The following is a 27702-nucleotide window of genomic DNA, read 5'->3' on the forward strand; positions in this document are numbered from 1 at the left end:
AGGAGGTTCAAAGACGGATATTTCTACTGAAAATCAAACTTTTTGAGTATTAATAAAAGTAAATTTAATTTACGCATTGAAAGGAGGAGCTTTTATTATTGGAAAACACTATTTTCTTTTATTTGGTAAAAGAAAAGTCAAAATTATCGAAGAATTTTATTTTTGTCAACAGACTCAAAAATCAGCTATTGCCAAACATGCATTAGAAACAAATCACACCTTTAAAAACTTCACATTATTAAAACAAGCCCAAAAACAAGAAGAACTCCACTCTTATGGCATAAGAACATTATACATAAAAACATGAAGATAAAATATTAAACAATGATTTTGGACCAATTCAAAATTCACCCTTCCTTAAAAATATAACCAAATTATTTTTGACCCAAGCTTTTATACATTTATTAATATCTATTTTATTTTACTTTTAATAATCTTGTATTAAGTTTTATTCAGCTCACAATTTAAATTGTAAATATATTTATATTATTTCAAATTGATAATTCACACCTGACGATGGCATCTTTGATGTCGAAAGGCCTCTTGTGACAAAGTTAAAAGTATTGGACAGTTGTGACTTTTTTTTGATCAAATAATATAAAATTAATCAACGCAGTTTTATAATTTTCAAAAACTTTTTGGCTCCACAGTAAGACTCTAAATTTATTTCGCGGTCGTAATTTATCACACAAATGTTTAATGGTTAACATTAGATTACTCTAGCGCCAATTCCAGGATTTATATTGTCTCGGCAATATTTCGCTGTCTTTAGAAATGTTAATGAGTTGAAGTTAACATGAAAGAGCCGCGCTAGTGTGTGATTAAAGAAAGAACCGGAGGGCGCATGAAACCTGACAGAGTTAATTACCCTTACATACTGTACTCTGGTATGCTTGTAAATTAAACGTACATTGTCATTTGCGCTGTCAGCCTATCCCTCCCCCCCGCCATTCATGCGCAATCCTTGAAGGAATGGAGTTGTGAAATAAATCAGACGAGATAGGTGCTTACTGCTTACAGAGACTTCCGGTGCACTTCCAGTCTGTCTCCAACTTTACCGGAAGTGAGGCAAACATCTGTTAGGTGTTCTTTAATCTGTTGAAAACCCCATTTTCTTTTGTCGTAAATGCTGTTTATGTAGTAATCAAGGATGTAAACTCAATCTTCTATTTAAGTGACTCCAATCCTGGCTCTTCTAAAACATCTAGTCTGTCTCCAACTTTACCGGAAGTGAGGCAAACATCTGTTAGGTGTTCTTTAATCTGTTGAAAACCCCATTTTCTTTTGTCGTAAATACTGTTTATGTAGTAATCAAGGATGTAAACTCAATCTTATATTTAAGTGACTCCAATCCTGGCTCTTCTAAAACATTCAGTCTGTCTCCAACTTTACCGGAAGTGAGGCAAACATCTGTTAGGTGTTCTTTAATCTGTTGAAAACCCCATTTTCTTTTGTCGTAAATACTGTTTATGTAGTAATCAAGGATGTAAACTCAATCTTCTATTTAAGTGACTCCAATCCTGGCTCTTCTAAAACATCCAGTCTGTCTCCAACTTTACCGGAAGTGAGGCAAACATCTGTTAGGTGTTCTTTAATCTGTTGAAAACCCCATTTCTTCTGTCGTAAATACTGTTTATGTAGTAATCTAGGATGTAAACTCAATTTTCTATTTAAGTGACTCAAATCCTGGCTCTTCTAAAACATCAAGTATGTCTCCAACTTTACCGGAAGTGAGGCAAACATCTGTTAGGTGTTCTTTAATCTGCTGAAAACCCCATTTCTTCTTTCGTAAATACTTTTTATGTAGTAATCTAGGATGCAAACTCAATCGTCTATTGAAGCGGTTCCAATACTGGTTTTAAGAATAATTCTAGTAAACAAACAATGTTTGGCTTAAGTTTAAGTAAACTTTAACTAAAATTTGTTGTAGCATGTTACTCTGAATTTCGCATATAAAAATGATTTAAAGTTTTATTCGCCAAAGGAATAGTTTGTATTGTAAATATGTGTAATTCTAACGGTAAATTGGAACAATATGTAGTGCAGTTTGGTCAGTGGAATGATTTAGTTTTTATGCACGATGTACGTCACGCGTTTGATGAATGTGTAGCCTTTTAATTCTAATTTGTTATCTAATTTAGGTTAGTTATTGTAAAGTATTAATTAGGATAATAATTTTTAAAGTTTTAGTTGGTGTAAGGCTTTAGGTTGAGTTACTTTTTAATTCCTGAGGTACAGCCATTTAAGAAACCATTCTTAAACACCGTCATCGATAAAAAATCTTTGAGCACACTATAAAGAGTTATTAATATATAAAAAATGTTTAAAACAATAGTTTATTTTTAATAATAATTATTTGTCGTGTTGTAAATAGTTTTGTCTCTTATTGTTGAATTATTAGGCGAGCCTTAGACCTAATGAAACCTTTTAGTCGAGATGAGGTGCGAGTACTACACACACACTAGAGTCTAGAGCTACACACTACAGTCTAGATCTAGAGCTACATACTACAGTTCAAAGATAGTTTAAGAATCCATCATGCCTTTGGTAGCCAATGGAGCATAATGGTAAGTGTCAATAATAGGAAGAAAATATATAAAGGATTGCACTTCACACATATTTTATATTTTTCAAGTAATGTTTTTACATTTCAAACAATAACAAGATATAATTTTTGACTTTTAAAACGTTATATACACAATATTCCAATAGAAATGTTTCAATATTTACACGAACACGAACAATAACAGATTGTGTATGTGCATTAACCACGATAATACCGAAGTTTGTATATTTTATTCAAATAGCAAACATTATTGCTCTCACATTTCAAATATTATTTTATATAGTTATAAATACCAGTTTTCATTCATATTGAGCCATCATTACACTTTTTCATATCTTATTGTTTTAATTGACTGCTCATATTTTATTATTTACAGTTTTTCTACATTTAGCAGCAAACAGTACGTATTGTTTTCATTGAAGGAGGAGCTCTTCTTACTGGAAAATCAAAATTTTCCCATAACTTTAATATTGGATTAAATTATTTAATTAAAATTATTGGATAATTGTGAGTTTTCTTTTATAAAATAATAGAAAAAGTACGTATTGGTTTAAATTTTACAGTAAAAACTAACAAAAAAACAAGGAACAACTTTTTTACCAGCGAGATGTTATACAATTTTCGGCACCTTGTGATAAGGCATTTCCAGGCGCTTTCCCTTTCAGTTCCTGTCCGGGCCTGTGATAAGCGGGGTCGACTTTTAGACAAGCAATTAGACAGCTGAAAGCGAAAGTGATGACAGTACTGATGATAGTGCTGCTTAGCCCACGTATAACCTCTCCTGCACACAACTTCCAGCTGTCATCTCGCTATGGCAGGTGAGTGAAAACAACCCTTGTTCGCCGCCTTGTTTATCCTAATGTTTATTGACTTGCACCTGTTTCACTTAAACAATAGACAGTGGACAGCATTTTAATCAATATTTGAAAGCTAATATATATGTACTTGTATTAAACAGCCAGAATTTTAAATGTGTTTTTTTCATAGACTGTTTAAAAAGATTGCTCACCTAGTAGTTTTTTTGTATTAATAAATGAAAGCTTATATATAGGCTTGAAGTACATGACTTTCAACGCCATTTGAGAGTATCGCAGATCAAGATACATTATTTAGGTTTGCTGTAGATAGAGACTGATCAGGCTGAAAGTTTTAAAAATCAAGTTAAAATGTAAACAACTTTTCACCCTTATTATCAATGCAGCAAACTGCTTTAGTGATTCTTTTGCCGTAAAAGAATACAAATGCTTTTAGGTTTTTTAATATCCATTGGTAATATTAAAAGAAGAAAAGTATTTCGTATAAAATTGAAAAAAGAAAAACAGTACTAACTGTATACAAATTACATCTTGTTTATTGTGTATAAACTATACTCCTAGGGTGGTAGAACCGATTTTAGGTTGGAAAATATTTCTGTAAAATTCATTGATATTTAGAATACAAAAAGTAGAAATTTCTTTTCACAACTCCACGTAAAATGACCTGTGTACAGATAGAGATAGTACATTATTACGAACTGTTATAGTCGTATTAAAACACTGTTTTAAATGGACCATTCACTAACTGCTTATAATGTATTAAATGTAAGGATGTATGAATAAAATAATTAAATGACTAACTAAAATCGTAGAAGACCAAGTGATATATATATATATATATATACACATACATACATAGTTGTGTGTGTGTGTGTGTGTGTGTGTGTGTGTGTGTGTGTGTGTGTGTGCGTGCGTGCGTGCGTGGGTACGCGCGCGCGCGGAATATACATTGATATTATGGACTTTGAAAATTCCAGTCTTCTTTCTTCTCAATTTAGTCAAACATTAAGATTAGTCATATCTAATTTTTTATACTGACTTAAATATTTTCCCTAAATTATTGTGTTTGCTTATTTACACCATATGTTATTTTAATATTAATTGTAACCGAAATTGTGTAAATATTTATTTGTGGAGTCACCTGATGATGAAAACTTTGGTTTCGAAAGGCCTCGTCTGAAAAATAAACAATTTGGAAAAGTATCGTTTTCATTAACATTTAGTAATATTTAATTAATGTACTTACTTGTTCTAAAATTATATCAAACTACAGCTCGGAGGTTTTCTTGTAATTTTTTATATAGATTATAATATCGATTAAATTATGAACAAAAGACATGACAAAAAATTATGATGAGACAATGGTTCCGTGTGTTTAAATTCATTATTACTTAAACATTTTAACATGTTTTACATACAGGTTGGTGGTTTTGTGTATTCTACGTGTGTGTGTTGAAAAGTGCGGTGGATGGACACTGCGTCTGCGATGACGATGACGAGCATTCTCACGACTTCAGCTTCAGCGAGGATCTCTCGCTCCATGATCACCACGACATAGACGAATCTCACCACGACAGTCACCACGATGACGGTGATCATCATCACCACCACCACGATGACGGTGATCATCACCACCACGATGACGGTGATCACCACCACGACAGTCACCACGAGTCCGAATCATTCAGCCTTTCAGAATCATTCAGCCTTTCAGAATCATTTGAGCATTCTTCAGAGGAACACCACAGTGGTTCACACCACGACTCACATTTCGACTACTTTGATTCATCAGTTTCATTTTCCGATGACTTTTCTCCAGATGACTTTTGGTTTTATTACAAAAAATGATAGTGTGTGATTTATACTTGGAAATATGACTGTAAATATGAGTTTAATCATTTTCCGAACCAAATACGTTATGTAATCATATGTTCTTAGCTTTAGACACACCTACAAATATATAAATCATTGTTTTGTATTAAATTGAATACGCTTGGGATTTATTGTTCTCCTTCCTTTCTTTTTAATTTTCTGACATGGAATTCTATGTAGATTTAAGTTAAATCTTAGCCAATATCCCAGGTTTTAAGAAACAAAAATAAAGAATCAGAGAATCAATAGCTTAAAAGTGGACAATAAATTACACTGTTTCTTCAACATCTTTCACTGGGAAAACATTTAAATTGTTAATTTCCTCGTCTTCAGTTCCACAGCAAGTTTCTGCTAAGGACGAAATCGTAATTTGAACCACGATAATGATCATCGCGATTGCCATTGAAACTAGTTACATTAAGGTTTATATCCCATTAAAAATTTGAATATTTTCATTGATAGTACATTGAATTGTAAAGATCCTGATCTTGCTGTCGTTCCCAACGAAGAGGCAAAGAAACGATATAATTCAATGCAGGTATTAGCCCTGGGAAATTTTTCTTTCTTTTACCTTCAGATGTCACCTTGGGGCTTAGGCTGTATGTTTTGGTAAGTCCATAATAATAATAAAACCTGTTGTAAATGTGGCACCTCACTGAGACTTGTGTTCTGATAAAAAATACAATATTCTTAATGTGTACTGCGTATATTGAACAAGTGTGACAATAGGTTAATTTAATGACAATATAGTTGTAACTTTAGAGGTGTATCAAATGCGCAAGAAGCTTTAGTTAAAAAGAGCAAAGCAACAAAATAGTGCAGTATGACTTCAGAGTATGAGTAGGCCGCTCTCTCCCTTACCCGACAAAAGCAAGAGCTTCAATCACCTGTGTTATTTGATAAAAATGGTCGATTTTATGATGGCTCAATATTTTTCGGTGTTTTATATACAGGCCAATTAAAGTTTACTAATTCTGCAATCTGATATAATTACCCTATAAAAGTCTACACAAGCTTGTTTAAATGGCTAAAAAGGACTTTTAAAAGATAACAACAACTACAAATGTATGTTGCATTTAGCTTCAGTTCACCTTCCTCTTCATGTGGTGTCTGGATTCTGATGCTGTATCAGACTTGACTCTCGGAATCTGGTACCATGTTTAGTATGAAGAGATCGGAAATCTAGACAACGAAGAAGCTCAAAACGGAAAAATGTACATCTTTTCGACATCAGAAATAATCCAGATGAATTGGAACTCTCATTGTCTTATCAGGTATGCAATTATAGAGCGACGATGTTACTGACACGATCTATAAGCACGGTGGAGCAACAGAGTTCTCTACACACAATGTACCCATGATGGGAAGGGTTCATTTAATATGAATGTTTGTGGACGACATTTTTGATCTCTTCAGATAAACTTGAATTCGGAGTCAAGTCTGCAACAGCGTCAGATTCCAAAGGATGCATTAAGAGGAAGGGGAACAGGAGCCAAACGCAACATAAATGTGCTTTTTATGTAGATAAATTGTGTAACATTAGGTGTACTGAAAAGCTTTAAACGTAACACCGTATAATGTAAGGGCGCAGAAGTGAGAGGTCCTTTCTTGACGTGGATAACCGGATTGCTATAATATTGTTACCTCTTGAATATTAAAATTGTAAATTGATTTATTTTGTGATAATGACTGTTACAGAACACTCAAGACTAAATATTCATTATCCACAGTTACAGATCAGTGACTTCAAGACAGTTTCTTCTCTAAATGCACGAGTAATCTGGCAGGAACGGTCTCATGTAAAGTTATTTCTTTCATTTCCTGAGAGTTAACTCCGACAACCGACTTTAGTGACACAAATAAACAGCGGGGGCTTACTCAAGTCTTCATTTTAAAGACGCGGGGCAAACTTATTCTTCTACATAGAAATTGCTTTCAATTGGCGCAACATAAACTCTCATGGTTGGAATTACATAGTAGTTTTACAGTCCTGAGAATAACAATGATGAGAAGTTTTGTGAATGTTCTACATGGAATTTTACTATACAGTACTGTTTATTCGACTGTATTGTTTTTGTTATGAAATGACTTACTACGAGTAGCATATACAGAGTGTTCCACGAATAGGTTTAAACGTTTGATTTTATATAACTTGCTCATTTATGTACAGAACATTTTCTAAGTCTACTCAATTAAGAAAGTAGGGTTTAAAAATATTCTATAAAAATTAAAGCTTCCTAACAATTTTAAAGAAAACAAAATGGTGACATATTAAACATTTTACCATTTTGCTTCCTATAAAAATTCATTTCTTGAATTACCTGATTTGGATTTGATTACAATGACGGAGTAGGTATAGGTCTTGCCTCTTTTTACGGGTCCAGAAATGGATCAAGCAACCTGTCAACAAGATGGTGCTCCTCCTCATTTCGAAAATCCTGTCAAGCGATTACTAAATGACAACCTTTAAGGCCGATGGATTGGTCGTAGAAGTGATTTTTTTAGAATGGCCACCCCGATCCCCAGATTTAACTGGGTGTGATTTCTTTCTATGGGGTTACTTAAAGGAACAACTTTATACTCGTAGCTTTAATAATAATAAAAAATTCAACAATGAATTGAAGAGGAACTTCTCCGGATACCCCAGAATTCCTTTGTAAGAGCCTACGACTCATTTGTTAAGCGCTGTTATCAGTGTGTCGCTGTGGATGGATTACAGTTCGAATGATTGTGGACTGTAATTATAGGTTTTTTAATAGGCTATGTTCTAATTTTCTGATTGAAATGCTTTATTTCTCTAGAATGTGACAATAAATAATTTTACAAAACAAAAATACTATTTTAAAGTATAGTTTTTCAAAATGCCACCATCAGTGGATATTTTTAAAAACCTATTTAATGAATTGTGTAGAATTTGAAAATGTTCGGTGCAAGTAATACAAAATCAAACGTTTAAACCTCTTCGTGGGACACCCGGTACATACGTAAATCGCCGTACAGCGTCCGGAAAATAGGTTAAATTGGCATTGACATGCGTGATTCAGAAATTATTAACATTTAAACCTATCACATTAGGCTGACAGAATGTCTATTATCTCTGTCTGGGGCTGTATCAATGTGTGGTTGTCCGCAGGCGATGAATGAAGTGGGCTACATACTTGAAATTTTGCATGCAACTTCAGCGAAACCTGTTACGTGATATTATGTCGTCTGGCACACTCTAAGTTAAGAATATTGCTAGGTGATTATATATTTCATTAACCCTTCCAACGCGGCTAACGCCTAAAGACGCGGAACTGCCGATGCTTTAAACGCGGATTACGTCTACAAACGCAAAAGCTTTACTTATGAAATGGCGAAGAATTAGTTGTTAAAACTTCCGTAAGAGAGCAGATCGATGTTTCTTTCGACTGTCGGGACTATACAAAACGCTTTGTCACCGTTGGTGGACTTTGTAACGGTAGAAAGCAATCGCCGCCATTTTTTGTATGGCCTGTGACGCGGCATACGCCTACAGACGCGTTCGTTTCATTCAGCTGTTTACCTACGTGTGTGTTGGTCGTATGTTGGTTATATTGTTAAACAAAGTGTTTTGAATCAGTCCGTTGTAATTCTTATACAATTATCTTATACAATTCTTATAAAATTGTTTTTACTAACATTTAGTATAATTTTTTGTTATAATGGCTAATCCAGATGATCCAAGTTTTGACAAATGAGCGCATTTTTTGTATATTATGTGTAATATTTTTTTCAATTATTTGTTTTGTATTTTATACCAGTTTCACCATACAAGTCCAGTTTATTTATTCTAAATAAATAAGGTTTATAAGTACAATATTTGTTTCATTTCCCTTGTAGGCTATCATATAAATAAGTTTGTGTTGAATTTCACATTATTACATCTCAAAATCTTATACTGAACTTATTTATTTTATGTACTAATTATACAGGAACTTCAGTTACAATTTACTCATTATAAATAACCTGTATAAATGTAATGTAATCTGTCAAATAGTGTTGCTATGTACATTATCCTGCAATGCAGTTTATTCAAAATTTCAAATATTTTCGTGCGTATAAAATTTTCAAAAATATGTAATATTACATGTTTATTATTTTTCTTATTAAAGTAATACCAAGGTATATGAAACAAAAATTAGCATTGGGAAATTAAAAAAAAAATATTTTTTTTTATGTCTTAGCGTTTGACAGTAATTTAGATTAGCGCTTTAATTGTCAGATTAGTAATTTGAAATAGTTTTAAATAATAAATTGTAGGATTACATTTTCTAAAGATAACCATACTTGTTATTAGTCAAAAACTAATTTACTAACTGATTCAGTGTGATATTTCTTGAAACATAGTTTCTTGAGACTTGAAATTTGGTACATATGTTTCTCTTTGTTCTAGGTATTGATCAGAGAGTCAAATTTCAATCTGTTCGTCTGTTCGAGAACTCGTTTTTTGTGGGTATTTTGAAACTCCTTTGTACCGTTTCATTTTACTGCAATCAAATTACTCGAATTACAGCAAACTACAAAACCAAAATAATCTTGATGAGTGGCCTTGAGGGTTAAAACATGATTAAACTGTGTCGAGGTGTCAACATCCAGTAGATTATACCTTATTATCAGGTATCTACAGAAGTGTATTTGAAGGTTTGACATATTTATCCGTAAAAATACGACCCACAATATCTAATCAGTAGTACTACACGTGCAAAGCTGTTGAAATCATAATAAGAAAGAAGTGCTCTAGTCTATTATTAGATTAGCTTAGATTTTTTGGTGGACTGCTTCGTGAAATGGCTTCCAAATTATCTTCAAAGTCGGTAATCTCAGCTGCCACAGGGCTTCAGCTTCCTGTCATCGGACTAGGCACCTTTCAGGCATGGTTATTTGTAATTATTTGTATTAGTTTTAATACTAACTAAATCTTCTCTTTTTATAACAATTTAACTATGAAAGGATAACAGGCTATGCTATCGTTAAATGTTACAAAAGGTATAACACAACGTTTCGAGGATTGTGATCTATCCTCTTCGTCAGGTGGAGGAAGTATTAATACATGCAAAAATAAAGAGCAGAAAGATGAAAAGAAGGGAATGAAAAGAGTTCATACATACCCTAAAGCGCCTTGCAGTCCAGTTTGTATCTTTCTTATTTTAATACCTCCCCCACATGACGAAGAGAATAGATTAGAATCCTCGAAACGTTGCGTTATAACTTTGCTAACATAGCGATGGTAAATGTCCATCCTGTCATACTTTAAAATCTTCCATCGTCAATAACAAACTTAAAAACAAGAAATCAAGTATCATGTATTAGTAGACATGTGATAATAACAGTGGAAATCTCAAAATTACTCTATTAGGTCTTACGCTCAAATGGAACTTGTGCAAGTACGAGTGTTATTTGTGAGTTAATCAGTACGATTGACATATTTTAATCAATCTTTATTGAAATTAAATTAGGCTATTGCCATTAATGAAACTTTTATGAATATCAACAGCCGTTAGACAAGAAATTTAAACTTTAAAATATTTGTTATTTTGTTTATTTCAACACATATGTGATGAATACGGCCAATATATATATATATATATATATATATATATATATATATATATATATATATATATATATATATATATATACAGGGTGTTCTGAAAAAAGGTGCCCATAAGTCAGGGCGTGATTCCTCACATCAAAATAAGAAAAAAGGTCTAATTAACATAGGTCCGAAAATGCTTAGTTACCAAGTTATACAGGGTGAAAGATTTCGTCTGAATTTCAGTTCCCCTGCTGCAACGAAGCCCTACGGGTATTTGTTGGCTGTTAATTAAGATGTACAATTTAGCGTACTTTATGTAAAATGAACTGAAAAATTGAATAAAACCGTTTCCAGACCTGTAGCTACAGTAATTTTTAAGATATGTGACGAAATACGCGAAACTTGGTCCCGAAAAACAAGTTACATTTAGGTTTGAAGCAGATTTACTATGTTAAATGTACAATAAACACAAAATATTTTTTTCACGGTACTTGTAGAAAATTTAATTTCGAAGAGAAAGATGTAAAATAAGTCTATAATAGACAAACGCAAACTTTAAAAAAATAATCCTTAATTACATACAAAACGCATGAAAAATAAACAAAATCTGTTAAGCTCTCTACAAATGTAATATTGAAATTAAAACAGCTCACTGCAGCGCGCACGGCTTATCAATACTGATAACAAACAAAAGAGTACTTCTTATTGTTAGGACTAAATCTATTACATAACTCCTTCTTCCTTCCTCACTTATAGCGTTACTGACATTCGATTTCAAAGAAATGGTGAATACAGTCTAGCATTAGTATCGTTTTAAATAAAAACATTTATTCATGAAACTCAGATCGCTTTTAGTAAATAGCCAAGCTTTTAGCTTAGTAAAAAACTCATTTGATTTAGAAATTTCTTTAATATCCATTGGTAATTGATTAAAATATTTTGGCCCTAAATAGAGATACGACTGTCTAAAAATTGATTTGTTTACTTTAGGCGTTTTAAAAATTCTTTTGTTGATGCTTCTTGTACCATGAAATATCTGTACTGATCCCCTGTTACCACTTAATATATAAAACAGTTTCAAAGTTTTGAAAACAAATAAATGATGTATTGGTAAAATATTTTGATTAATATACAATGGGAAGCTGCTTTCCCTGTATGCTTTTTTGTTAATAATTCTATCAAATTTGTTTTGGGTCGTTCTGATGCTATTAATTAACAATTACGCCCCACCCCAGCAGGTGATACACCGTACTGAAAGATGAGACTGAATCAGACCATAGTATAGCGTACATAGCAACTTTGTACACAGAAATTTTTTAAATAATAAAACTTCCTAAGGTTAAATTTTAAATTATTATAAATGGTCATTACTTGTTTTTTCCACGACATACGTTCATCAAGAATTACCCCTAGATATTTGAATTCCTTAACTTTAATAATTTCTTCTTCACAAGTAAAAGTAATTGAATCTTTACATTTTGAAAGAGTGAAATCTAAATGGTCTATCGAAAGCAAAATCTACACTGTCAAAATTTATATATTTAGTTTTTTTTACATTAACAACCATTTTTTTAGAATCACGCCATTTCCTCAACTGTTTTCAGGTCATTACAGATTTCATCGTATATTATATTGTTGTCTTTGTTAGAATAAATGTACCCCAAATCATCGGCAAAAGCATACATTTCTCCAAAAAAATTGAATGTTTAACAAATCGTTTATAAATATCAAAAATAGATTTGCTGATAAAACACACCCCTGAGGAAACACCACTTTGCAACTACTAAAAAAACTACTAAGTTCAGTACCGACTTTTACTTGCTGGATTCTACCTTTTTAAAAAACTGCTAAACCAATTTAACGCTACTCCCCTAAAATTCCTAAGGATTCCATTTTAGCAACAACACATCATGATCTACGAGATCAAAGGCTTTCTTGAAATCTATGAAAAGGACAGACTTTTTACACTTATTGTTCATGCTTAGATGTATTTTTATTTACAAAACCCATCAACGCGTCTTCCTTTTGTAAACCCAAATTGATTTTGATTTTGAAAATTAAAACTAGCAAGGTAACTTATTAATCTTTTTTTCACGCATTTCTCAAGAATCTTGGAAACTACTGAAACTAAGCTTATAGGATGTATATTATCTATTTTGAAACGAATTAGGCGTTTTGAATAATGGAATAACAATACTTATTTTTAATATTTCCGGAACACTCCAAGTCTAAAACTTGGATTTATTAATTTACTAATCGGAACAAACGACGTTTTCCAGCAAATTTGTTTAATTAAATGCACTGATATGTTATCGAATCCATTGATTTCTTATTTTTTAGACCATTAATAATGCTTAGAAATCTCGTATGGATCGGTTTTATCGTTGAAGAACGAATCTCTCCGTGTGTAAGAAGGTTTCCATAAACTGATATCATGTGAAATATCATCATTTTTGTGATAACCTAACAAGAAATGAATTCAACATTTCTGAAATTAATTTTGGGTCTTCTTCGAGATTTCCATCTTCAAGAATGATTTTGTTTATTCCATTTTTAACTACGTTACCAGTTATAACTATTTTTCCATTGCTTGGCTTACGTCTCCGTTACAATTTTGAATTAGATATTCATAATACGCATTTTTGGCTTTGTCAATATCACTTTTTAAATTTATTACTAAACCTGTTAAAATAATCCTTGAAATTTTCATCATAAGGCCTTTTTTTGAACCTACCATACAGTCTTTTTCCTTTTGTTTAATCTGTTTAAAAATGTTACTATTAATCCAAGGACTGATAAGTTTTGCTTTACTTAACCTACTAACAATCACTCTTTCCTCTTTATTACTGTCTAATATACCATTCAAAATATTAAAGAAATTTTCAAAAGATATGTTTACATTAGCTTCGTCAATTATACTATTTCCAGTCTGTATATTTTAATTCTTGATTGATCATATTAAAATTAAAAACAGTTTTTGTAAATGCAGTTTTTGAAACATTAGAGTTGATTGTTAGCTTCATTTTTAGAGCTAAACAACAATGGCCAGTTAACCCAAGATCGAAAATTGCTGTCTCAAACATATTCAAATTCTTAAATTTTAGAAAAATGTGATCGATGCAGGTGGAAGAGGTTTACATATTCTGGTCGGAGAATTAATTACTGATACATAACCCATGTTACTTAATAAGCTAGTATACTCTTAATGTATCAGGTTTGTTTTAAAAATATCTATATTTCCATCCCCTACGTAAACAGTATTTAAACTTTAAAAGAGATAATTGCGATTCCAGCTCTTCCACAAAAGAACTTACTGTACAGGATTGTAGTCTATAAAAAGCAAAAATATTACATCGAGTTCTGTTGTATTTAAGCTCGAACAAAACACAATCAGCCGTTATCATGTCAATTTCCACCTCTTGAACTGATAGCTCTTCGTCATAATAACATACAACGCCTCCAGATCTGTACTGATTATTGCATTTGCCAATTATATTATAACCAGGTATTTTGTAAAAACTTAATTCTTCGCTGAGGATCCATACTTCACTTAAAATTATTCAACTAATTTTTTGTTTTGCATTATTTGAGTTCTGCTAGAAAACGATTGAAATTCATATTATAAAAATATTATATTCATCCGAGAGCCCTTAAGAATCTCCATGTCAAATCTCAGCGCCGTCGTTTGAATAGTTTTTTGGGTTTTTTTTTTTTAAATCGAGTTAATTTTACAGACACACAATGATTGAAGTAACCTTTGATAAACAATTAAAATTACTTAATAATGGTAATTACTGCTCATATTTAAAAATTTAATCATAGAAGATTAAAATTTTTTGTAGGCTGAGGTATCCTGTGAAAATCAACAAAATTAAAAAAGACGCAAGGTACACTTACATGTACTTTATTATACAGTGGAATAAAGTTCAAGTTCAAGTTCAACCATAGATAATTTATTTTAAACACAAATATTGATGTTAACTTTGTTTCAAGTATATTTATTATAAGTACAATGTTGGTGACCAGAACTGGGAGGAAGCTGTGCTAGTAAAGACCCTCAACACTGCCCTAGAGCTAGGCTACCGTCTGATAGACACCGCCTTCCTCTACCACAACGAACACATCATCGGCAAGGTCTTGCAGGAGTGGTTCATCAGCGGCAGGCTCAGACGCGATGACATTTTCATTACTACCAAGGTATTGTTAACATTACATTTACATACGATATCGCAGTAATAAGCAAATTCAAATTCCTTTAATGTCGTAAGACAACTTTTGTTGTATGACAGAGTCAAGTACATTTTGTATATACATAGCTTATAAAGTAAAACAATAAGGCTGGTCGTCCACTGGAAGCGTATTCAAGCGTCTTCACGCTCGCGCGATACAAGCGTAAACAAGCGGCTTCGCGCGACAGATACCACAACCATGAGACAGGTAAAGCCGCGTCCACTGCAGGCGCCAACTCCTGCGCAGCTACAAGGCGTACTCACGCTCGCGCTACACATCCCGTCTGAATGGGATCTGTCGCTCGTACACGCTAGTACGCCCAGAGTCCAGAGAGAAGCCAATCGTCCACTGTGTGTTTGATTTTGTTTTTATTTATAGAATTGTTATATTTTGTGTTTAATAGTGGTTTTATTACAAAAATGGAAGACAATACCGACAAGTTTTATTTAACACAGTAAGATTGTTTACACTGTTGTGGGATATGAAGGACAAGCGGTATCATTCAAGGGATATCCAAAGAAAGCTTTGGGCAAAAGTAGCTCAAGAAGTGGGAGAAGAAGGTACGTTTGTCGACTCTAGTATTTAGTAATATATAAATATACTGCATGCTGCATCAATTATAATAACCTTAGATTTGCCTATGTTAGGTTAAATAAAGTTAGCTAGGGTTTGGTAAACCTAGCCTACATTATTATAAGTACATTATATCAATAATGTAACAAAGACAGTATTAATAATATTATAGAATGATAACCTAACCTAACCGCCACAGTGCGAAGTATAATACAATTTTAAAGTTTGCTTTGTATTTTAAAAGAAATTCAATTAATTGCAATATAAAAAATATTATCGATCCAAAACGTATCATAAATGATTTTGTATAAAATATTTTACTGTATTATAAATGCATTATTAAGATGTAATACCATGAACAAATTGTGATTGTGTACTGCTTAACAACATTTACTTCAAGCAAATTCATTTGGTAAAATAAATAATCAAATTTTTTTATTATTTACAACTTTATTTTATAGTACAAGTAACAGTATGTAAAATACTCCTAATTCACAATGTGCATTAAACTTTGTCACCACTTTATACAGTTTCCAATTCAGAAAAAAAAGCCACGAAACTTGTCCCTTACTGTATAGGCTGCGTTAGAGCCCCTATTTTCACCCAAAGAAGTAAATCTAACAGGTCTGCTAGTAGTGTTGTCATCATTACTATCTTCTTGGCCATGTGGTAATACTTGTTTGTTCGCCTTCTTTGTCGATGACAATGTTATGCAACAAGCATATGCATTGAACTATAGTGTCAACAAAGTCTGGCTCCACTTCAATGCCTTTCAGCAGCAGTCTCCATTTGTTGCTAATTATACCGAATGTGCATTCAATAACCTGGCGACTTTTAGAGAGCCGCCTGTTGAACAGCCTTTTAGCCGGATCCAAATTGTCTCCTGGAAACGGTCGCATGAGATAAGTTTTTGAGTGGGTACGCTTCATCGCCAAGAATAACATGGGGAACCTTTATGTTCGTTCCTGGCAATGGAGCGAATGATTGTGAGCCTAACGCTCCTTTTTCAAGATTTTCTGAAAGATACGAATGAGAAAAAAAATTCCTCCGTCACTTTCTTTGCCATAAACCGCCAACATCGACAGCAATAAACTTATAGTCAGGCCCCGGCAACACCCTTGCAATACAATCGAGAAATATTGTTATAATTTCTAAACATGCTGCCAGAATGTCGTGGGTTTCGTATACGTACATGTTTGCCGTCAACACAGCCTACACAGTTTGGGAATCTCCATCTTTCCCAAATCTTTGTTTGATTGATTCAATCTCTTGGTCTGTTGAGGGAAAAGCCATGTGGGTAGCTTGCAATTTGTCCAAGATTGCCTTGCTTGTTTCCTTAACAATCCTCCCAACTGTTACATCAGACACCCTATAGGTGTACCCCAATGTCTTGAAAGATGATCCTGTTTGCAAAGTACCTGTAATGAAACAAAACCATTATAGCACAAGCAAGTAAAACAACTATGTCAGGGAATCCTACGTCGGATAGTGCAAAGATTGCCAATGGTTGGAATAAGCTAAATGACGTTAATTTTATCTCAATCCTTGGTTAATAGAATTTTTTTTTTCAGTGGCTGAATTGAAAAAGAGGTGGAAGGGACTTCGAGATGCATTCAGAAGAGAATACAAAACATTGCTGAAATCAGGTCAAAGAGGCACCTGATGAATTTGAATCCTCGTGGCCATTTTTTGATCAAATGCTTTTCTTGCGTGACGTTTATGGAACCTAGGCAGCTCAAGGGGAACATTCCTCCTCCGGTAAAAGATACTGAAACTGAAACTCTAAGTATAGATGCTATTGAAGAAGACCTAGAATTAGAGAGCGAAAAAGACTATTCATTGATTGAAAACTCCAACAGCAACTCTGCAGTTCATCTCAGCGAACCACAACTAGCGCCAACTTGCACTTCAAAAAATGGGGACCACCCCTAACAACTCCGACTAAGGGAAAACTCAAAAGATTGGATTTCGACAGAAATAACAGTGACCGAGGATCTCCAGGAAAGAGCAGCTCAAATAAAAAGAAGAGGTCAGTAGATGTCAGTGATGCGCATTTCCTAGAAATTGAGAAAGCTAAGCTCAAATTGTTTGAAACATCTGCTTCATTGAAAAATGACAGTGAACATCAGTTTCTTATAAGCCTGCTACCCTTATATTTGAAAAATATTCCAGCAAGCCGGCAACTCCAAGTAAGGAATAAACTTCAGCAGGTTTTGATCGACGAACAAGAACGCAACAGTTTTGTCGCAATCAATTACAAGGATCCCCTTGCCTTCAACTGTGAATCAATCACTTGGACATTCATCTTGGAATAATAGTGCGTACACAGGATACATTTCCGATGCTACATCCGAATCGTCGTGGGATGTTCCACCAGTAAACTCTCCATTGCAAAATGTTGTAACAAATTTTAAGTAAATTTCTCAAAGTTCAAATGTTGCCAACCAATGTAGCTCAAGTTACAATTCACAAATTAATTTTTTTTTTATTATTGATTTGTTTTATATACAAACCACAAAAAGGAAGTAAATGACTTATTTAATACAAATTAAACTGTAACGAAGTCTTAAGTAATAAAATATTATAATGTGTTAAAATAGTTTAAATATTCCACTCACCTTAAAGTCACACTTAGACGTTCACTAGGTGAAGTCGTCTCCGTAAAATTTGATTCCTTTGAAAACACTATGCTCTATACTATTCAAAATGTAATTAAAAAGTGTCTCTTCTCATCCTATAATAGTCAGAAAATTTTGCGGGTTCTCTTTCCAAATCGTTATGTAAATGATTATACTCGCCCATTGTCTTCCCTCTTCTGATAAATTGGACTCATCCAACAATACCTTTTCTTACTAGCTGCCATGGGACGCCTCAAGAGGTAAGTAACTGTCGAACAAGTATAACTCCTCTACATCCATTACTAATAAGGTTACAAAACTAGATAACTAACATAACATAACAAACACTCGTCTGTCTGTAAACGCCAACTCAACGTACACACTGACAGCGCATATTCGCTTACAGTGGACGAGGCCTACGCTCGTCGCTGCTCAGCTTGTAGTTGCTCCTTGGCCTCTGGTGTACGCGCGAGCGTGAAGACGCTTGAATACGCTTCAGTGGAACGACCAGCCTAAGAATACAATAGTTATACAACAGTAAATATTATACTACATTTTTTTTAATTAGTCTACATAATTATTGTAAAGCAATAAACTAAAAATGTAAAACGAGTCACAACTTTACAATTATTAGTTTATTCCCGATTAAAAAGAAGTTTACAATTCCAACTAATAATGCAAGAAAAACAAAACAAAAAAACAAAAACATTACACTAGAAACTCTCCCACCGTGTAAAAACAACCCGCCATAAAATGCTCCTTTAGTTTTCTTTTAAAAAGCAATCTATTCCGGACAAATTATTCTTCTAAATACAGGAATTAAACAACCGTTCACTAACCTTTCAGGACGTATGGAGCTATTGAATGACTAGCAAGATCCAAAAGATGCAAATAAAATATATTGTTAGGTTCACTCATTAATATGTGGAATTGACTGTGCCTATGATTACTTAAGATAGATTTATTTTATAGATTTTTTCATCAATATTATGAAATGACGATTGCAATACAATTTTTTTGGTTTTACTGCAATAAAGTATTATTATTATTAAGAACATCAGGCAAGTCCACTGTTTCTTAAATTAGTGTTGCACAATATATTAGAATTAGTCTTGATCGTTGATCAACGGCCAAAACATTATTTTAATTTTTTTCTGTTTTCGTATTAGTGCGAACTAACTCTGCAAAATGAACCTCGAAATTCAGCTGAAGGAAACTGCTTAAAATGTTTAAATATGGTTCTTTGGGTCTCGTAAATCGATCCTACACGAAAGGAAAATTTATAAATGTTGTATATTAATACATAAAAAAGTACTAAAAGTTCAATACTACTGGGCTTCTGCAACGAAAAATATAAAAATATAATAAACAAATTCATGTTTAGACAAAATTTTAAATTAATAAACAAACATTACTAACGTATTATATAATATACTATATATTTTTGAGCAAGCTCTGATAAATGTAATGCAGCTATGTTTTTGTAAGTGGTTAATTTAATTTATACATTTACATTATATAATTTAGGCGTATTAGTGTTGACATACAGCACATATTCAGTAGCAGTGTTTATTGTGTGTAAACCTTACATCAGACACAGCGTTGCTCGGTACTCAATGGTTAACACTGTACTCTATGGCCCTGGAAGCGTTAATATTTAATCGGCGATATAATAGGAATAAACCAAAACGTAGCTTTCTCATCGGAAAACTTAATAATCAGGTTTTGTTCTTTAGAAAATGAGTGGTATGAACAGTTATTGCTAGTAATACTGATTTGAGTCATCAATTGCCATTGTCCTTTTCAATAAGATATTCCACGAATTGGTACTCTAAAACCATCTGTACTCTTATAACTGTAACTAACTGTAACTAGTGGAATATTCTTCCTAATTTTTTTAGAATAACAAGCCTGTCTAGTATAGATATGTTAATATGGTACTGAAATAAATAGTTCTAACTATTCCTTGTAAGTAAAGAGTTAAATTTAATATCCTTATAATGATATTGAAGAATATATTTAACATAATAATATTTAATTAAGCTTAAAAATAGCTTATTCCATATTCTATGCCTTGACGAAATGATGTAATTTATTTCTAATAAAAATTAAGTAACCTTAATTAGGTATACACTTTGTACTCATTAAGTTATTTATAGTTATAGTTTTTGTAATACGATTTTGAATATGAAACTTTGCACTTATATTGGTTATTGATGTAGCTACCGCCTCAGGGCGCTAACCCCAAGTACGTGGAAGAGTTCATAGAGAAGCAACTTAAGGCTTTACAACTGGAATATGTTGACTTGTACTTGGTACACCACGCTATAGGTTGGAAACACGGGGAAGAGCTACATCTCAGTGAAGGTACGTACCTATTATAGTTTGCTTTTGTGTACATAACTTACTGTGATATTTTAATAACAACAAATTATCATTATTTATTAAACTGATATGTAGCTACACGCACATGCTTCAGTATAAAAAACAAAATAAAATTTGTTGTTCTTTTAAATAAATAAATTACATATTCGTTTGTATTTTGTTGTTTAAAGTTTGTTATTGACGATGGAAGGTTTGAAAGGATAAAAAGGATTTCGGACATTTACCATCGTTATAGGTTATAAAAGGTGTAGCACAACGTTTCGAGGATTGGAATCTATCCTCTTCGTCAGGTGGGGGATATATTTATACATACAAAAAAAGAATAGAAAGAAGTAAAGAAGGAAAAGAAAAGGGTTCAAACATACACAACAGCTGCTTGGAGTCTACTCCAGGCGTTGTCACTGCACAAATCACAAATACGAGGATCACAATCACACATCACACTAGCACAGATACAGTAAGATACAAACAAGGATGCTGATGTCGGCTCTTTCATCGGCACCGCTTAGTGTCATCTGAAACAATGGGACCGGAAAGCAATGGTCAGGAGAGGGAACGAGTAAAGGCAAGCCGCTTCTGGCCCTAAGTGTTGGACCTAGTTTTAGTCCTACATTTTGGTCAAAATTCGCACAAACACCAAGACATTAAGGCCTTATATTAGATCGTTACATCTGTTACGTTAGAAAATGCACGAACTGGGAGTTTTGTCCTACAGACCCTTCTTGAAATTGCATTATTGTTTTTCTAAGGAAGAACCGATTGATTTTGGGACCAAAATCTCAAAAAATAGCACAGTTGCAGTCAGAAATCAGTCATTGTCAGTCTCACAACTTTCGTGTTTCTTTCACGGACGCAACCTAAAGCTGTTCACAATTAACGATCACGAACAAGGAACATTATTAACCATCGATCATCAATGTTCAATAATCCGGTAAATATTTAGTCAGTTCTGTAAATACTCGGTAAAGTTCCTTCGATACCCCATTGTTTCGGTTTATTAAGTTCGATTAAGTACTCCTTCAATCTTTTCATTTTTGTCCGCCCGCCTACTCCTTATACAGGGTCCTGTAGAAAGGTCCTTGAAGCGAACATAAGTTCCTCTTTTTCCAAGGAAGTGTCCTATAGATTTTAGGATCAGAGGTCAACGGAAAATTTTTATATCTGTGTGACGATAGGAAGGTCGTTGAAACTTAAAAATTGGTACATAGGTTTCTTTGTCCGAGGAATAAATCCAGTAATATATTTGTTAAAAAGTAAAAATGGTAATCCACCTGTCTTTGCGATAACTTTTGTTACGTTCTTCGATACCCTCTTGTTTACCGGAAGGGAGGGGGGGTAAAATTACCCTTAATAACGGTTTATTATTATTTGTGGAACGCTGATTTAATGTAGTTCAGAATTTTACATTGTGCTTGAGAATGAACCTAATTAGAATCGATAAATGTATTGATCAATATAACAAAGAGAAAACATTTCGTAGTTTTACCTAATTAAACAGATTTTTATATATACTCGTATTTTGATAAAAAAGTAACTAATATTTTTATTTCCTGTAGTATTAATGAAGTTTTTTATTTTCAATGTGAAACTTTTACCGTGTTCTGCCATTTTGTCACAGTTCTATTAGGTTTTTAACTATCGTAGCTTTATAAGAGTCATTGATTTGGTTTATTTTTAAGGAGATAATGACAACTCTGGCTTACAATTGGATCCCACCACGGACCACGTGGCTATATGGAAGGTAAGTTGATTTCTATATTTCTGAGCTAAAAGAATTATTGTCAAGTTAATTTTGTCATGAATCGGTTCAGATAAGTGGTTATGGCAAAGTATTTTCCAGGGTTCCAACATGTAACAACATTTCTTAATTATGAAAGTGAAATGCATGCAAGCCAAAATATAGCATCCGCATTATGTTGCAGGAAATGGAGAGACAGGTAGACGCTGGCCGTGCTAAATACATCGGTCTGTCCAACTTCAACATCAACCAAATTAAGAGGGTGATGAAAACCGCAAGGATACCTCCGTCCAACTTGCAGATAGAGCTGAACTTGTTCCTGCAAAGTAAGGAGGAACAGGAGTTCTGCAGGAAACACGGTATCACTATAACCTCCTACGCTACTCTCGGCTCACCGGGCGTTCCTCAGGGGTTCTTCATCGGGTAATGCTTCCACTACTGTTTAATTAATGTTTTACATTGTAATAATCGTTATCACCATTTCTGCCATACCTTTAAGTAAGTTAAATACAATATACGTTAACAATTATTCTCGTACTAATAGGTGTGAACGATGTTTTAGCTCACTGATCACCACAGGATAAAGCTAGATTTCCTACATGGTTTGTAAGAGAGTTGGAATATTTTGAAGATTCCGAGTACCAAAGTAGATTTCATTAACACTCTATTGTATATAGGACTTTTAGATTGTGCTGAAAGTGTTCTGGCTCCCTGTGCAAAGAAAAAGCTCTATTTTTATAAAAACTTTTCCGTACGATTTCCAAGCCAATTTCTTACGCAAGCACTTGTACGAATAAAATGTATAATCCACATTTATACCACATAATTAGCCATATTAGATTTCCGATAAATCCATAGATGCATTGAGTCTAGATTTGTTGAACTAGCTATGGTCCTTGGACTCTTAATTCAATCAGCTGTTCTCGATTAAAATTTGTTCTATGGAACGTCCAACATCTTTTTTGTTTCAAGTCTCTAAGACGTGAAACTTAGTTTAGCGACTAATGTTTTCCGTCCTTGAGCTACAAAGTATTCGCTCAAAGAGTGGTAAATAATTTATTTTCGGTTAGCAGCTATACCATAATGTTCATATCAATCGTTACGAAGGTCTCGGATCAAAGAGACGGCAAGGATTAGTAAGTGTTTGCCTAGGCCTCTACTCTCTTGGACCTAAAGGCAGCTAGTCTTTCGCACCCTTGGTGAACATTGAACGTCCATTCCAACTTTAGTTAAAAGCCATGCATTTTGCATCTCTCTCTCTCTCTCTCTCTGATTTCTCTCTCTCTCTCTCTCTCTCAGACATCAGATACAATAAGACTAATAAAGAATGCAATCCAGATGAAGCGATGTTCTCACTGTCTTATCAATGCACGATTGAGTGCACTGCGGTGTTTCTGAGAAAATCCCAAATCACGATGAAGGAACCGAAGCTTCTACACACAACGAAGAGCAAGGGTGGAATGGGTTAATTCAATGCGAAGTTCAGCTTCATTTGGATCTCTTCTGGTGGATATTAATTCCAGATTCCAGGAGTCAAATCTGTCACAGCCTTAGACGTTGGACGCTGCACTAAGTGGAAGGTGAATGAAGCTGTACCTAACACTCGTACAGGTACACATTAAATTGAAACGTCGTCTAAAGGACTCATTCGGTTAATAAATAGAAAAAAATGACAAAACATTTGATCTCTTTGATTAACGTTTCTTGAGACAATAAAGAATTATATTGTCATGATAAAAAAAAAAAAAAAACTTTTATGTGCAGTGCCTTTCAAACGCATCGCAATCAATAGATCCCACGGAGAGGTAAGAACTCCTGCTCAGCTGTAATATAATAACACAATTAGAAAAGATTATGAATTTCTATAGTATTTTCCCTCATGTGAACACCTATACATAAGTCGGAGGGCGGTCGATAGAAGGAGCGATATATTTACGTACTACAGAGGTTTACTTGTATTTAGTGCCTACGAGAACCCCCTCAAAGATCCTCTGGTGGAGAAACTGGCACTGACCTACCAGAAGACACCGGCCCAGGTGCTGCTGCGTCACGTGGTACAGCTAGGGGTGGCAGTCATCCCCAAGAGTGCCCATCCACTTAGGCTCAAGGAGAATCTGGATGTAAGAACCCAATAAATATGACTATACTACGAAAGGTAATAAGAAACGGGTATTGATGTCTTTTCTAGATTAGGCGTGTGTGTGTTTGATATATTATGTATACATTTTTCAGCTAAGATGTAACTCACCACCAATTGTAGTACTTAGCTACGAGACAGTTACGTATATTATCTTTCTTGTCTTTAAGTTTCTGATTGAACTTGAAGTGATGACATTCTAATCGGCTAAGTACACGGACAAAGCTTATTAGTTATATAATAAAAATACTCTATAAGCACTTTATTTTAATGAACGCATTTTCTCGGCTATTCACTACTTCACGCTCGCCAATCTGAAGAATAAAACATAACACATACATTATGTACGTGATAACTTACGTTTCTAGCCCCAAATTTAATCCTCCATTTGATCCTCATATAAGCACACAGTGTGAATACCCTTTTAAAATGGTCTATTTTTGATCATTTAGTACAAACATATGTCAACGTATGATCGGTAATTTCTATTAAAAAGTAGAATTAATTTAATCATTACGCAAAATTGTTAATGAGATGAAATTTTATTGATTTTTAGGAAGAATTAGTTTTGGATGTATTTACGAAAGTATGGAAACTTCATTTCAAAAGTAAATTGTTAATTAGGTACTATTTTATACTTTTAAATTAGTATTAAAACATTTTTAACCAACAAAAATGTTTATATTTGATTCACAAATTTATTAAACAAGTTTATAATTTCGTCCTATCTGCTCAACCGGAGGTGTAAATCTAATAATCAACATAATTCTAGATTATGTTTTATGATTATGATTATTCTATCCACCCGACCTCCCCTGATCTGGTTCTTGTTGAAATAAGTTTATTCCGTTAAATATACATAAACATCACCCAGAGACTGTAACTTCAACATGTTCATTAACATATTAAACTTTGATCAACTAAACTGAACTGATTTTTGATAATAGATTCTTTTTCTTTATTAAGTCTGCTTTCAAAATGATTATACTCAATTAAATTTATTCTAAGAACAATGTCATAATTTATTTTATAAGACGGGCCATGGTTGTTGTAAACTCGTTAAGATTTACTCAGTATTAGCGATCCGTGTTTATGTACATACATTGTACATTTCTCTCTTCTGGATAAAGTGGTATTAGTGTTAAAGTTCTATGTTATATTATCGTATCAGTAATTTGTTTATCTCATTTAAAAACACAAAAATTACAAACACATCACCTTTTCCGTTTCCAATCATTTGAAAATGTAGAATACGATTTCCTACAATACAGTTTGCTGTCAGGTGATCTGTGCTTTCATTTAAAAAGTTAATTTATTTGTTGTAACCGGTGTTTATTTACATTTTGAAACTATCTCAGAAATTGTAATTCGTAACTTCTTGTGAATATCTTGTGTTTGATTCTTTAAAAGTGAGAATACATTTTCTACTTTACGCCTTATGTGATCTATTATTATATTTAACTTTCTTTAATTTTTAGTTTCAGGTTTTTTATGAAACTCTGAAAACATTTTTGACTCAACTGTTCAAAATATTTTAATCCACGTTTTGAAATCATGTGAAAACTTCTATGAAAAGCTTTAACTACATCTTTGATAGGTTTCTTAAGAAGACGGTGTCACCATATTTTGTAATTATATATATATATATAAATATTGTCTTAAGCAACATTTTAAATACAAAATAGTTTTGCTAGAGCTAACAATCATATTCGTAATTTATGGCTATCAATTTTAATATTTGATTCCTAAATTAATAGAAACCCTTATCAAGCATAAATAACAGCAAAATAAGATCAGTTCTTGTATAAGGTCAAATGCAACGCATTAAAAAAATAATCTTGCTACAATAATGGCAATTAAGAAATTTAAGTTATTTTAGTAAGAAAATTCTCTTCAGCCATTCCATACATAAAAAATTATCGAGAGCCCGAAAAAGCTAATTCAGAAATGTTTATCGAATAAACATCATTTTGGAAAGCTTTAAATTTTAGTATCATGTTTATGCTAGTAGAATTAAAATTCAATAAAAACTTCTTTAATCCTCCAAAAATCAAAATTTCTATAAACATTTAGTACTTGAAGAAATTAATACAGAAGTTTCAGGAAAAGCATTAAATTGGATTTGGGAGCGAATTATTCAAATTTAATTTTAATATAACTTTCGTAATTTCCATAAAGGACATAGCTTAAAATATAAGTAAATATGCTTAAGAAATTTATTCTAAGTTATAGTTGAACCTTTAGTGCCTCATTCTGTTGCAGATCTTCGACTTTGAACTGACGGAAGCCGACATGTGTCAACTGAACGCCCTGGATCGCGGGGAGGCGGCAAGAAAATTTGTTCTTCAGGTATACTCGTCACACCCGGAGAACCCTTACCCCAGCACAAGGGTGCAGCACAAATAGCTTACATCTGGGGATCCATCTCAAGATGTACTGGGGTCCAACAATGCCTCATCGATTTTTTTTAGAATAAAGCACGTTATGTGGTATTTTTTTGTAATTGATTTCCGAAAAAAAATCTATACGAACGATTCCTAAAATATAACCAAAGGTAACGTACCAAATACCATATGGTTGGATAATTATCCCACTACTGTGTGTTTTTCAGTTGAAATATAAATAAACTAAAATACAGTCGACTCTCGATAATTCGAAATTGGCGGGACATGCAAAAAAATTCGAATTAGTGAGAGTTTTGAATTACCGAGAGTTTCGATTTATTGAGAGAGGAAAGAAAACTATTCGAATTACCAAGATTTTTTTTTATTAAACCACACAATGTCATACGGCAAACTAACAAAACTTAAAGAAAATTCATTTCTAATGAATAATTGAAAAAATCTGTTATCTTTGATTGCTTTTTCTCTTGTTGATTTGTGCCTCATCGACGACCTTGTTTTAACACAAATAGTGCGTCGAACACTTCGGGCCCAACTTCTGTCTGCAAAGAAAAGAAAGAAAACAACTGTCACAGCGTATTTCGTAACAAATGCCGAAAATTACGTAATTTGTTGGTTGTGTTATAACTTATGACATACAGTATTTACGTTGAAGTTTTAAACTAAACAAACAGCTGATTTTACAGCCCTAAGACCCTAAGGTTAAAAAAAAGTCTACGCTACATTCGGACATCAAATTAAGTAAAAAAAATGATGGATAAATTGCAGTGTGGCATTCTTAAATCAGTTTTAACAAATTGATAGGCTAA

General features: G+C 33.1%; 2 protein-coding genes across 2 annotated transcripts; both read left to right on the forward strand.

Moving 5' to 3' along the window:
- The first annotated feature begins 3301 nt into the window (after positions 1 to 3301).
- On the forward strand, positions 3302 to 5229 carry LOC124358098 (histidine-rich glycoprotein-like). The gene is made up of 2 exons (XM_046810392.1): positions 3302 to 3384; positions 4842 to 5229. The coding sequence occupies exons 1-2, from the start codon at positions 3302 to 3304 to the stop codon at positions 5227 to 5229; spliced, it is 471 nt and encodes a 156-aa protein (XP_046666348.1).
- Positions 5230 to 9989: 4760 nt separating this feature from the next.
- LOC124358612 (1,5-anhydro-D-fructose reductase-like) lies at positions 9990 to 26983 on the forward strand. Its single transcript, XM_046810916.1, has 7 exons — positions 9990 to 10145; positions 14837 to 15007; positions 20454 to 20598; positions 22296 to 22357; positions 22539 to 22777; positions 24318 to 24474; positions 26754 to 26983. Exons 1-7 carry the CDS (start codon positions 10062 to 10064, stop codon positions 26895 to 26897), a joined length of 1002 nt encoding a protein of 333 aa, XP_046666872.1. The 5' UTR covers positions 9990 to 10061; the 3' UTR covers positions 26898 to 26983.
- The last annotated feature ends 719 nt before the right edge of the window (positions 26984 to 27702 follow it).

Source organism: Homalodisca vitripennis, chromosome 3 (assembly GCF_021130785.1).
Source record: "Homalodisca vitripennis isolate AUS2020 chromosome 3, UT_GWSS_2.1, whole genome shotgun sequence".
Lineage (NCBI taxonomy): Eukaryota > Metazoa > Arthropoda > Insecta > Hemiptera > Cicadellidae > Homalodisca > Homalodisca vitripennis.